Genomic DNA, 13,488 nt, shown 5'->3' with positions numbered 1-13,488 from the left:
CCTCGCAGACACATCCCAGATATCTAGCTAAATATCAGCAGAGTTGTTGTTGCACCGAGAGGAATAAATGGTAAAAAAGAGTGTGGAAACAGGCTATTTTGTGAACACGTGCCAACAACAACATCAGCGATGTGTCTCTCGTATGGTATCACGTCATTTATCGTGTATTTCTTGTGTGTTTTCGTGACCTCATCGGGGATTCCTGCTGGTGAAAGATCTCGTAGTTTGTGAGGACTACAAGACTCCCGATTACAAGACAGCGAGTTGTGCCGTGTGAACAGTACAGAGATCTGACCACTTTGAAAGTCTTGTAGTGTGAACTATGAGCTTTATTAGTGCAAAACACAAAGTGAAGCTGAGGCTGATGAGAATGTGATTAGTGTTTCAGGTAATGTGGTCACAAAACCAAAGCATTGGACAAATGATGGCGCTGGATGTCAAATGAAGGGATCACTAAAGTCATTACAGTTCATCCTGACTGGAACATGAATGTCTGCAATAAAATCCACGGCAATGCATCCAATTTTTGTGGAGACATTTCACTGAAATCCACAAAAGGTTCACGTGATGGGACATGAGGAACATGTCATGACTGATAAGACCCAATCAAGAAGCCAACGTGGGCGTCTGCGTCATCGTTTTTAAACCTCTCTGTTTCTGTCCGTCCAGACTAAAATGCAACCCCGGAGTTTTAAAACTAAGACGGGGTCAGCAGCGTGGACGCTAGGCATAAACGTAGCTAAAGTTATTTGTTTGTAGCTAGTGAGGCTAAAACAATGAATGAAGTGAAGTTGCATTAAGGCTGATATCTGAGTTAGCAGTAGATTAAAATTAGTGGATTTTGTGCTAAAATGAACACCCGTCTATGACATGTTCCTCCTTGCAGCCCAGGCCCTGGAGCGGATGATGAGTCCTGCGGGTCCCAGTCCAAACCCCAACGTCCCATCTGAGTACTGCAGCACCATCCCCCCTCTGCAGCAGGCTCGAGCCGCCGGCACTCTTAACTCCCCCCCGCCCACCGTCATGGTGCCCGTGTCCGTTCTCAAACACCCAAACAACGACAGTACGATCACTCTTAAATACTGTAAACATACTCTGTGCTTTTACTGTCAGTGTTGTGCTTTCCTGGACTGCACCCTTTGAAAAGACGTCTGTGTTGTCGGTGTGTTTTATCAGGTTGTCCTCGTGAACAGAAGCGAGTGTGGTTCGCTGATGGCATCCTGCCCAACGGAGAGGTGGCAGACACCACCAAGCTGTCGGTGACGAGCCGCCGGAGCTCCCAGGAGTTCAGCGCCGTGTCTCCAGACCAAACAACAGTAAGACACGGATACGTCATCCACACAGCCCAGCTACTACACGGAAACACTACATTCTTAGTTTTAGTACTCAAGCTTTTAGCACCTTTTACATTTGAGAAAGTTGTGTTCCTCCCCTGGTGGTTAAAGGGATGGTTGTGGTGTTTCTCAGTGAGGTTGTATGAGGTTCTTCTCCATAGTTTACATTGCTGGTACTCCAAACTCCATCTACTGGAGGTAATACACTGACTATGGAGAAGTACCTCATACGACCCCACTGAGAAACACCACAGCTCTCCCTTTATTAGATTTAATAGGTGCTTCACTGAGCTTTCTACCACATTATATACCATAAAACTTAATTTAACGGAAACCAGAGTATAATTCATTCAGTTGATGGCGCTGTTAACGGCTGCTAGGTCGCCCCGTTAGGTGCGTGCCTCCCTTTCTGTTTTTTGACTGCAGTGAACATTTTTTGAAAGGATTAACGCCAACAAATATGGGATTGAAGCAGAGTGTTTAAAGAGTGATTACATCGGTATTGACTTTTAGACTGAAGACTGAGACAGTTACAGTCAGAGACGCTGAGCGCCGCGTCACTTGTGTGTTTGAAAGAGAGAGATAGAAAGAAAGAGAAGACATGCAGTGTTTCTGTGAGTTATTACAGTAATAATAATCATAATGTTAACGTTATTAAGCTTCAAACTATTTGTTACAGTGGTAAACAAGAGACACGAATAAAAAGAGGCGACTCCTTACCCTTGAAGCGATCATAAAGTCCCAAGATGTGTTCAATTTTCGATTATATTCCTTAAATCCGTCAGGGTTCGACGAGCGTCGTTTACTGTCTCGGAGCTTGGTCAAATGAAGGATTCATAATTTCTTTCTTATCTGAAAGCCTCATTTTCATACAAGTAATATTAATACTGGTTTAAATAATCAGTGTGATAGTATTTCCCATCTTTGCTGAGCATGAGTTTTGTGCAAAAGGAATGAATTGCCCGTCCCAAATAGACGGCAGTTGATTTCAGTGATTTAAGTAAATAAATACCCGCTATAGTAATTTCAGTTTTACGGTATATCTTAATATTATGAGCAGTAAAATCCTTTGAAGTACAACAGTACCGTCGTGACTGACCCTCTCCTCTTTCAGCCTGGTTCGGAGGATGGAGTCGGTGGACTCGGTGGACTCGGTGGCTCCTCGGCCCCCGAAGCTTCTGGGACTGTGGAGGTGGTTCGTCCTCCGGTGTCCGGACCCTGGGACTACGCTCTGCTCTCTGGGATCGGTACTTCTGTGAAGAGGGTTCCCAGCCTGCTGCCAGATAACGAGGATGAGCTCCCTCCTCTGCTCATCACCACCGGAGAGGATGGAGCAGGAGGTACGTGTTTATTTCAGTGTATTAGCATGGTTTCTGTGGTTTTATGTTGGGCTGAATAACTGAGTCACTTTAATGCAAGATTTTTATTTTATTTTAGTTTTAACTTTTACATTTCATGTAGTTTAGTTTTGAGTTTTCAGAGTGGTTTACTAGTTTTAGTTAAGGTTAAGGTTTAGTTTTTATACATTTAATTTTAGTTTATTTTTGTTAGGGTCAGCTGTGATGTCTCAGAAGTATATACATACAAGTAGGGCTGCAACTAGCAATTATTTTCATTGTCAATTACTCTGTTCATTAATCGATTAGTTGTTTGGTCTATAAAGTGGTGAAAAATGTGGATCAGTGTTTCCCAAAGCCCAAAATGACGTCCTCAAATGTCTTGTTTTGTCCACAACTCAAAGATATTCAGTTTACTGTCATAGAGGAGGAAAGAAACCAGAAGATATTCACATTTAAGAAGCTGAAATCAGAGAATTTAGACTCTTTTTTTTTTCTTAAAAAGTAACTCAAACCGATTAATTAATTATCAAAATAGCTGGCGATTAATTTAATAGTTGACATCTAATGGATTAATCTTTGCAGCTCTACATAAAACATACATGGTTGGAAAACTGTGTAGGAATGACCGTAATGTTGAAATCTTTTGATTTGGGAATCAACTTGAATCCTCTTTCACTACCAGAACCAGTTATTTAACATATCGGTGGTTAAATGGTGTATGATCCATGAATATTTAAATCATGTTCTTATTTAATTCGACAAGACCAGACCGAATATGAAAAACAACAGGGATTAATTGCCGAGCAATTGCAACACAGCGCCATCTGCTGGAACGTCAAGTCCTTTCAGTTTTTCTGTGGTTCAGTGTCACTAGAGTTGGTGGAAATTCATGCCTCCTTTTTCTCAGTAGTGATATATAATAACTAAAAACTAAAACAAATGAATCAACACCGTTTTTTAACCAGGCAATATCATTTATCAATATCATTACGACAATATTCGTCACTGCTTATTTCATTTTTAGTTTACAGTAATAACCCTGTACTGCTGCTGGACAAGGTTAAATACACAGAGAGATATTAAATGCACGTCTTCTTCGCCTGATTAAGATCACTGTAAAAAAATCTCTCACCTAACTATCATGTCCTCTGCTCAAAGAAAATAAAATCAGTTTAATAAACAATAAAACGTTTTGAATGAGCCAATTTTATAATGTCGGAGAGATTCTTCTCATGTCAGATGAGTCTATAAAAATATATATTTTCCTTGTTACAACCACAGCAACAATCAGTCCACCTGTCCCCCTCTTTATATTTTCATTAATTAAATTAATATCCTAACAAAAACTTTGCAGCATGTCAGCAAATAGGAATAAAATGCAAGCATAGAAATACAACTTAACATCTTGTTAGAGTTTATAAAACAGGCAGCACAACTGATGCAGCCTGAGTGAGAACAGAAAACACTTGTTTTCCTTCGTATCATTACTTTTCGACTCACCGCTGTTTCTCAGCAGTGATATCGCTCCCTCTCCTGCATCAGATCGTACGTAAATGAGCTGTCACGTCTGAATAAAGCTGTAAAAGTCAACTGTCTGTCTGACTGCCAAAAAGCCGTCACTTCAACAGATAAATGTGACGTAATCACGCTATTGTTTTGGGTCTCATGTATGTTACTTTAAATGTGTTTTTCCTCTCAGATGTTTTGGTTGAAGAAAGTCCGGCCCCGTGTCAGATTCTGCACTTATTAGAGGAGGGAGGACCGCGACCGCTGACGTTTGTTCTCAACGGCAACCTGCTGGTCAACGTCAAACTGGTCACATGTGAGTCAAATATATCTCAGATCTTCAAATCTTGAATTATCTTTAGATGCTTTCCACGTGCACTTCTGTTGAAAAGTTCTGAATCAGCTGTATTATTAATGTTTTCATGCTCTCCACACATCTAATCCTGTGTTTTTTGTTTTCTCCGTCAGACTCCAGTCGTCAGTGTTGGTGTTTCGGCTCTAACGGGCTGCAGGCTCTGGGACAGAGAGAGTTGGTGTTTTTATTGGAGTGTTTGCCAGAAGAAAAAACTCTTCCAAAAGACCTCTTCACGCTCTATCTCAACATCTACCATGAAGCCCAAAAAGGTAGATACAGCACATGCAGACCTCTCGTCTACCTTTGTAAAAAAACAAAGACTACAGATGGTGATCTTCTGTTACAGGGAAGTTCGTGGAGGAGCTGGATAACGTGACGTTCACCAGCAGTTTTCTGGGCAGTAAGGACCACGCTGGGATGCTCTTCTTCTCTCACACCTGTCAGCCTCTAGATGGCCTCACACTCCCCTCTCAGCCCTTCCTGTTCGGCCTCCTGGTCCAGAAGCTGGAGGTGCCCTGGGCCAAAGTCTTTCCTCTGCGGCTGCTTCTACGGCTCGGAGCTGAGTACAGCGGTGTGTGTGGCTTCCTGTGCTGTACTGTTGTTTCACTGGTATAGTTTCATGTTGTCTGGAGCTCACAACAGTTCAACAACAGACATTTAATACTGTTTTTGCCGTCTATTTGTCCTAAATGATTAGAGATGAGACAGTTAGTCGATTAATCTGAAAATATTTGAGTCGATAAATCTTTTTTTTCTGAGCAAAAATGCCCCAAATTATTAGATTTTTTCTTCCCAATTGTAGAAATTTACAGAGTTGTTTTCGTCTTACGTGCTATTAAACTGAATATCGTTGAATTTTGGACCGTTGGTCGGACAAAACGACATTAGAAGTCGTCAAATTGGGCTTTAAGAAATTGCGATTTAAAAAAAATTGTGATCTTTATGTATTTTCTGACATTTTGTAGACTGAATGATTAATTTGAGATGATGAAAACAATTGTTAGTTGCGGCTTTAAAGGTTATTTTATACAGAATTGTTTGAGGAGAAACATCTCTAAATGAGAAATTATTTTTTTTATATCATATTTTTATTTTATGCCTTTTTAAAATAAACCTTGTACATTATTGTCCGTAAATTAGTCACCAAGTTATTTATACTTTTCAGATAAAGATGATTAATTACAGTGTTTCTAACCAGTACTGTTCTGATAACAAACTGAATGCTTTTCTCTTTTCCAGTCTATCCCACTACGTTGATAAGTGTCCGTTTTCGGGACTCTGTGTATCGAGAGACGGGACACACCATCATGAATTTACTGGCTGTGAGTACTGAAACACTGAAACAGCAGCAGAGAGATAACTTTTGTTGTCATCAGATCTAAAGCCGTTTACTTTAGTTCTTAATCCCACTGAAACCAGGAGTTTAAACTACCTTTAATGAAGTGGCTGTCGGCTGTTAATTATTCCCTACAGCTCCCAAATGGCACTGAAGACGTCTGTGTGTGTGTTTCATTACTGTGTAATTATAAACCAGTGCCAAAGCTTTCTTTCTTAAGTAAGATTAGAACCAGTTCAATTTTTAAATCCCAGATTTCGAGAATAAAGTCGTAATATTATGAGAATAAATTCAGAAGTTTACGAGAAAAAAAAGTCGTATTATGAGAATAAAGTCATAATATTATAAAGTAGTAATTTTATGTGTTATTTCCTTTTTTTCTCGTAAAGTTATGACTTTATTCTCGTAATATTACGACTTTATTCTGTAAATCTCAGATGTTTTTTCCCTCAATGTGGCCCTAATACTCCATAGTACATTGTCTCTTTGGCCCTCACTGCATTAGACTTATATACTATATACTTAGACTATAAACTGTGTTACCTTCATCACAATGATCAAATGTTTTGCGGCTCCAGACAGATTTTTTATTTTATTTTTTGCCTAAAATGTCTCTTCTGATAGTAAAGGTTGCTGACCCCTGGACTAACACAAAGAGAGTTTCTGTGGTTTCAGTTTAGAGTTCCTTGTTTTCTCTCCTTATTGATTTCATTTGGAGGCAGGAATACAAAGTCTGTGCACCAAAATGCAAACATGAAAATATATTTTTTAAATACTTTGCAGCCATTGTTCAGTGTTGAGTGAACTGTTTAATCCACAGGACCTGAGGAACTACCAGTACAGTCTGTCGGTCGTGGAGGGCCTGAGGATCCACATGGAGATGGGCCACAGCTACATCGACATTCCCAAAAGTAGCTTCAACGAGGTAAGAGAGCTGTGAAGGAATTAATCGACATTTTGGGAAATAAACTCATTCTCCTGGTGATCTCCCTCCAGCCAGGTGTCACGTTATTTAGGTTTTTGTAGTGGAATTAGGAGGTATCATATCAGATAACTCCTCATTTCAACTTCACCAATCAGCCCTAGAAACAGGTTTAATCGCAAATTATGCGCACATTTTTAATCTGTTCAAAATGTACCTTAAAGGGAGATTTGTCAAGTATTTAATATTCTTATCAAGATGGTTGATTACAACATTATCAACAATTAAAGTTCCTTGTAGTAGCTTTAAGTAAAGGATCAGAATACTTCTTCCACCGCTGCCAAAGACCAAGTTTGTCTCAGGATTGTCAGCTTTCGTCTGATAGTTCAGAATCGCACCGTGTAAAAGGGCCTTTAGATTAAAGCACACAGCTCTGCAGTACCGTGAATGTGTCGTCTGTGTTTTACAGATGCAGAAGGTGGTGAATTCATCCAACGAGCACGTCATCAGCATCGGAGCGAGGTTCAGCTCGGAGGCCGACTCTCACCTGGTGTGTTTCCAGAACGAAGAGGGAAACTATCAGACGCAGGCCAACAGCAAGCCGGACCAGACCCGCACAGGTGAGAGACATCAGTGATCCTGCCTCGGTCAAATCAAAATAAAGAAGACGAGTCAGCAAAATAACATCGTTCTGCTGGTCTGGGTTTTGTTCCAGTGACGGGGGCCAGTTTTGTGGTGTTCAATGGAGCCCTGAAAGCCTCCTCGGGCTTCATTGCCAAGTCCAGCATTGTTGAAGGTAAAGTTACTGATTAGTTGACTCTTACTCTACAAAGTTTGACTGTTTCTAGACCAACCCTAACTGAGATGTGTGCTCTCTGTGTGTGTGTCAGACGGGTTGATGGTTCAGATCCCTCCAGAGACCATGGAGTCTCTGCGCGGGGCCCTGAGGGAGCAGACGGACTTCCACATACCCTGCGGCAGGAACGACGGAGGGGAGCTCCGAGAAAACGTCACTGTCCGCTGGGTCGACTGGAGTTCACCGGTCAACTCGGGGTAACGGCACACACACACACACTCTCTCTCACACACACACACACACACACACACACACACACACACACACACACACACACACACACACACACACACTGTTTACACACTGTTGAGCAATCTGTCCTCCGCTGCTCTGCTATCATACCACACACACTCTCTTTAATCCAGCTGGTTATATGTGGAGTAACTCGCTGTGCTGCAGGTTTTAGTAATAAAATCAGATGTTTTTGCTATTTTGATATTATTCAGTGTTTTCTTGAGTTTACACAGAAGTCACAGTTTGGTTCATACCCGGGTTTACACGGTTTGGTACGAGGTCAGTACAGTGGAAAAATGCCAAAATGCAAAAGCAGTGTTTCCCCTATATTTATGGTGCTGCAGAATTATAAACATAAACATTACTGGCTGTGCACAAATGGGAGGCGTTTCCCTGGTCACTGAGCTCTAAAGGGAATGAGTGTGACTTTTTATTTATTTACAATATTAATTGTCAAATTATCTGCAATGTGGTTTTGTCTCTGTAATGTTCCTCTGCAGCAGAAGCAGCGGGGTTGATGGGAGACCTCTGGATGGAGTCGGCAGTGTGAGGATGCAGCAGGACACCGAGTTTGAGTCGGACGGGCGCACCATCAGGTGCACCGAGGTGAATTTTAAATAAATTTTTTGCACACATTTCATCCGCTGGATAAAAGTTTCCAGTCTGAGTTTTAGGAGACGGTCCGGATCTGTGAATGTGTGAATGTCCCTCCAGGTGTTCTACCAGCTGAAGACTCCAGACTGCAGCCTGGCGTCGGTGCTGTCGTCCTGCAGCGTGTTTCAGAAGGAGATGGCTCTGGCCGCCTGCAGCGCTCTGACTCCTCACCTCGCCGTCCTCACCTCCTGCGGCATCAACTCGCTCTCCCTTCGCATCTCTACGCAGGCTGATATGGTAAAAACTCATGTTTCTAACTATAGGGTTATTTCTTTTTACATTCAAAGCTTCTTTTGAGGTTTTCAAATGAAGCTTCGAAGGTCTGTCGTCATATTTAAGAAATACAAAATCCTCAATTTGAACAAAGTGATTCATCGGATTAAATTAATTAGTCTTTTTTTATTAAATTAACTTTCTTTAAGGACAGTACCTGCAGTGAAAATGTTGTTTTTGAAAAACTAAACGTCAACAAATATGGATTGAAACTGAATATTTCGTTAGATTTTGATGGAATCTAATTCTATGAACATAAAGTGTTACTATAGTATAATACTGATAATATTGGTGTAGGTTGATCTTTATCAGCTGTGCAGAAATAGCAGGTTTATATCTGCGTGTTCTTGCTCTCAGGTGGAGTACCAGGCCGGCTCCGGAGGCAGGCTCCTCCCTCAGCGCTACATGAACGAGCTGGACAGCGCTCTGATCCCCGTCATCCATGGAGGTAGCGCTAGTGTCCCACAGACTGCCATGGACATGGAGTTCATCTTCTACATCACACACGCCATCTAATGCACATGCACACACACACTTCTAAAGTATTGAGAACCTCCAGTTAACAGAAGGTGGTTTTGAGCACAGAGAGAGAGAGAAGCTGTGGCAGGACGTGTTAATGCGACAGCTCCACATGCAGCCGGTCACAGAGGACGAGCAGCCGCCGGCTACAACATCCCCACTCCGAGGTCGGGGACGGAGGGATGTAAACTGATTTTCTGTTAAAGGAAGCGTCATGTGTTTTTTCGTGCTCACCAAAGCTGCTTTAATACAAGAAGCCAAACACTAAACAAGGATTTACGACATGACCAAATACAACCAAACCGTTTCTTCTTCTTCTTCTTCTTCTTCTTCTGCTCTGCCTTCCAGGCTCCCTGCTGGCCTCCGTCGGCTCGGAGCTCCTCAGTGAATGTTTCCCACAGACGCTCTACCGAAATGTCTCATTTGGATGTATTTATTATATTTTAATATGGGCTTATTGAATGAAATGATGATATTAAAGCAAAGGGGACATTACTGACTGCAGTATTCAGTACTTCGGTGTGATCAGGTGCTCGCCCCCGCTCTTAAAAACAAACGCTCATTTCCTCTCAAGGTACTATGCTTTCATTACATATGCTGGTTTATGATGATACTGCACAGGAAAACACTGGGCTTCGTGCAAGAACATGTCCGGGTCCTAAACTTCAGACTTTTTTCAATTAAGTTTTGCTCGTATGACGTAGTCACGTTCACCTGCACAAACTCGTCTCGTTTCAACCTGATGAACGATATGAGATGTGATAGTCGGCGTAAATCACAAAAATGTCACCAAAGAGTAAAAACAAAAGAAATTCGGGGATTAAGCAGATCAGTAGTGGTTAGGGATGCACCGATACCAGTATCGGGTATCGGGTCCGAATGTGCTCACGTACTCGTACTCGCAAAACGGCTCCGATATCACTTTACAGCAGCGTGATTTTAACCCCTCGTCGCCATCTCTTCGGTCCTATCGCAAGCGCTCACGCTCCACCTCCCCGATAGTGCAGGCGAGACGGGCCGGTGGTGCGCCCGGGGTTTTGCTTACACCCTCTGACTCGCGCGTGCGTTAGACTCCTTGGTCCGTGTTTCCAGACGGGTTGGGTGGGTTGCAGACATCGCTGCAGACCCCTGGCGCCTTTTACGTGGGCCGAGCCCCAATCTAGGGGAACGACGCGGCTGGGGCTCACTAAGGACAGTCCACCCCGGTGACACTTTGTCCACGGCCCCGTGAAGCACCTTCGCCCCGAGCCTTTCCAAGCCGACCTAGAGCCGGTCGCGGCACACCGCCTCGTATGCAGGACTCCCCAGCCTGCCGTGTGTCGCTCACACCCTCCAGCTGGCTGTTAACGAGGGTCTTTTGGCACAGAGAAGTACTCGTATCGGTACTCGGTATCGGCGAGTACCCAAATGTAAGTACTTGGTCTGAAAAAAGTGGTATCGGTGCATCCCTAGTTGTGGTATTAGAGGGAGCCGACACTGACAGAAATAAAGAAAGAAAGTTGAATATTGATGGTGGCCATGTCGACGGAGATGGATGAGAGATTATTACACAGATGTTGTTGTTGTCGGGTGTTATAACGGAGGACGTTCACCTGGATTGGCAGCCACGATAACGGTGATATGGTGAAAAGACTATTAGACACTTTATAACGAAATATGTGCGTACGAGTGTTTCTTGCACGAGGCCCGCTGTGTGTCTGTAACAGCTTTCGTGTTCAGCTCATCACCGCAGGAGGATAAATGTGTCTTGACAAGTTGGTTTTGTCACTTTAAGAGTGGTAATCGCTCCATTTAGAGCTTCCTCTTCATTCACAAATGATTTAGTGAAGATGTGATGGTGTGTTTTGGACGACGACAACAAAGCGAGTGTCCTGTCCATTTAAAGCTAACTTTTTGCTGGTTTTCTCATTTTTTGCGCTACCGTTGGTCTCCGCCAAGATGCTTCTGCTACACTTTCATTGTCTAAATAATCTTACTTTTGGATCGAGCAGCTGTTACTGTATGAGTAACACAGCGTCCTCTCTCATTGCTGACCAGTATTTCCCAGCTCCAGCTCAAATACCAATGATTTTTCTTTACTTCAAGAGATTTTACGATGTCTGCTTCAGTTTTTGAGATCAGATTTTGCACAGCTGATTAAATCTTTATCGCATTTAATGATCATTTTGAAAGTCATCTCACTCCTTTTTTTTTTTTTTTTAACTTTTAAATGAGTAGTTTGACATTTTTAGGAATATGCTCATTAGCTTGCTGATAGTTGGATGAGCAGATTGATACCACTCTCAAATATCTTCCGGTTAAATATAAAGATACAGCCAGTAGCCGGTTAGCTTAGCTTAGCATAAAGACTGGAAATGGGGAAACAGCTAGCCTGGCTCTGTCCAAAGGTAACCAAATCCACCAACCCGCACCTCAAGTTAACGTGTTATATGTTGTCTGTTTCATTTGTACAACAAGTTGTGGTTTTTACAGAAATAGCTCAGCACAAAACAACTCGTAGTTTTTATGTCTTGTTTTTGTAGGTGTGAGTTTGAATGTCGGATTGCCGTTTTTGGAAAGTTACAGAAATGGTCGGACACGGACAGGTGTGATGGAAGTTGGTTTCGAACTTATCCGACATGTTCTGAAGCACACTGGCAGGTTCTGTCTGTCTGTATATCGTATTTACCATACAGACATGAGAGTGATATCGATCTTCTTATCTATAGGGCCTTTTCACACCTTCATCGTTTGATCTTGGTTTAGGCGGTGACGTTAGGACGTAGGTGGTGACGACGGCAGGACTTAGGAGTTGGCGACAGGACCTAGGCGTTAGCGACAGGCCTTAGGCGTTGGCGACAAGACCTAGGCGTTTGCGACAGGACCTATGCGTTGGCGACAGGCCTTAGGCGTTGGCGTTGGCGACAGGCCTTAGGCGTTGGCGACAGGCCTTAGGTGTTGGCGACAGGCGTTAGGCATTGGCGACAGGCCTTAGGCATTGGCGACAGGACGTAGGCGTTGGCGACAGGACCTAGGCGTTGGCGACAGGAGCTAGGTGTTGGCGACAGGACCTAGGCTTTGGCGACAGGACCTAGGTTTTGGCGAAAGGACCTAGGCGATGTCGACAGGACCTAGGCGTTGGCGACAGAACCTAGGCATTGGCAACAGGACGTAGGTGTTGACGACAGGGCCTAGGCGAGGTCGACAGGATGTAGGCGATGACGAGTGGACATAGACGATGACGACAGGACATAGACGATGACGACAGGACGTAAACAATGACGACAGGATGTAAACAATGACGACAGGACACACGATGACGACACGACTTGGGAAACGATGACAGGACACAGGCGACAACAACAGCATGTAGGTGAAGACAACAGGACGTAGACGACAGGACATAGGTACGTCATGTTGAGGTCTTAAGTGCGCTCGCATCATTGCAACGTGAAACCAAAACTAACCGGATCAAATGTTACAATGGAACAAAAACACAAACCTTGGTTCAGACTTTCAGGTGGGAAAAAGCCCAAATTCTCAGCAAGAAAGTTAACGAGCAGATTTCCTAAAATATTGAACAAATGCTTTAAAATAAACGTCCGTTGTTGGTGCCCTGAGCTCAGCAGGAGTCCTCTCAGGTGCTGTTTGGAGCAGGAACTCACTAAGTATTTTACCAGACGGTGAAAAGCATGAAACCGGTGTAATGTTTTGAATTTATTTCATGTATTTCCACAGCAGCTTTAAGGCACTTTAGAACCATTAAAACAGCAGACAGCTCAGTGTTGCGTAGGTTTTTAATGAAGGATAACGGCGCCCCCTTTTTTTTTTTCACCGTCATCTTTTCCAAAATATCTAAAGCTTGATCTGAACTGCCAATTTCCTCGTACGAGTCTTGTGGTTAAAAAAAAAAATCTTTAAAGTCAGAATATAAGAGCGCGGAGAGGTTTCATCCCTGTAAAATGCAACCAGGTTAGCATGAACTGTTTAAAGTAGCTTTGCAGAAGTCAAAGTCTCCGTTTCCTCCATTTTTTAGGGCACGCATCTCGTCTCACTTTAGTCCAAATGTATAAAAGATAAACTGTAAGCATAGAGGTTTTTTTTTTTTTTTTTTTTTTTTTTTTAAATAATGAGTTATTTTTGGAATCATTGGTATAAAAGTTTGAATGAAACACAATAA

At 42.8% G+C, this 13,488-nt stretch overlaps 1 protein-coding gene across 4 annotated transcripts in view; it reads left to right on the top strand.

The window, feature by feature from the left end:
- The window catches only part of zfyve16 (zinc finger, FYVE domain containing 16), a 29,056-nt gene extending 16,001 nt beyond the window's left edge, over positions 1-13,055 (top strand). For 2 of the 4 annotated variants that reach the window (XM_074618601.1, XM_074618603.1), the window contains exons 5-18: positions 887-1,063; positions 1,177-1,316; positions 2,449-2,674; positions 4,374-4,496; positions 4,649-4,804; positions 4,882-5,106; positions 5,775-5,857; positions 6,692-6,796; positions 7,263-7,413; positions 7,509-7,589; positions 7,684-7,846; positions 8,384-8,489; positions 8,598-8,774; positions 9,168-13,055. In XM_074618601.1, the coding sequence (XP_074474702.1) occupies positions 887-1,063; positions 1,177-1,316; positions 2,449-2,674; positions 4,374-4,496; positions 4,649-4,804; positions 4,882-5,106; positions 5,775-5,857; positions 6,692-6,796; positions 7,263-7,413; positions 7,509-7,589; positions 7,684-7,846; positions 8,384-8,489; positions 8,598-8,774; positions 9,168-9,326 (2,072 nt within the window). In that variant the 3' untranslated portion in view covers positions 9,327-13,055. The remainder of the gene's footprint in view (positions 1-886; positions 1,064-1,176; positions 1,317-2,448; positions 2,675-4,373; positions 4,497-4,648; positions 4,805-4,881; positions 5,107-5,774; positions 5,858-6,691; positions 6,797-7,262; positions 7,414-7,508; positions 7,590-7,683; positions 7,847-8,383; positions 8,490-8,597; positions 8,775-9,167) is intronic. The other 2 variants (XR_012591757.1, XM_074618604.1) reach the window with 2 other exon arrangements.
- Positions 13,056-13,488: the final 433 nt, after the last annotated feature.

Source organism: Sebastes fasciatus, chromosome 19, assembly GCF_043250625.1.
Source record: "Sebastes fasciatus isolate fSebFas1 chromosome 19, fSebFas1.pri, whole genome shotgun sequence".
Lineage (NCBI taxonomy): Eukaryota > Metazoa > Chordata > Actinopteri > Perciformes > Sebastidae > Sebastes > Sebastes fasciatus.
Note: the sequence above shows the minus strand (reverse complement) of the source record. Positions and strands in the feature narration are given on the sequence as shown.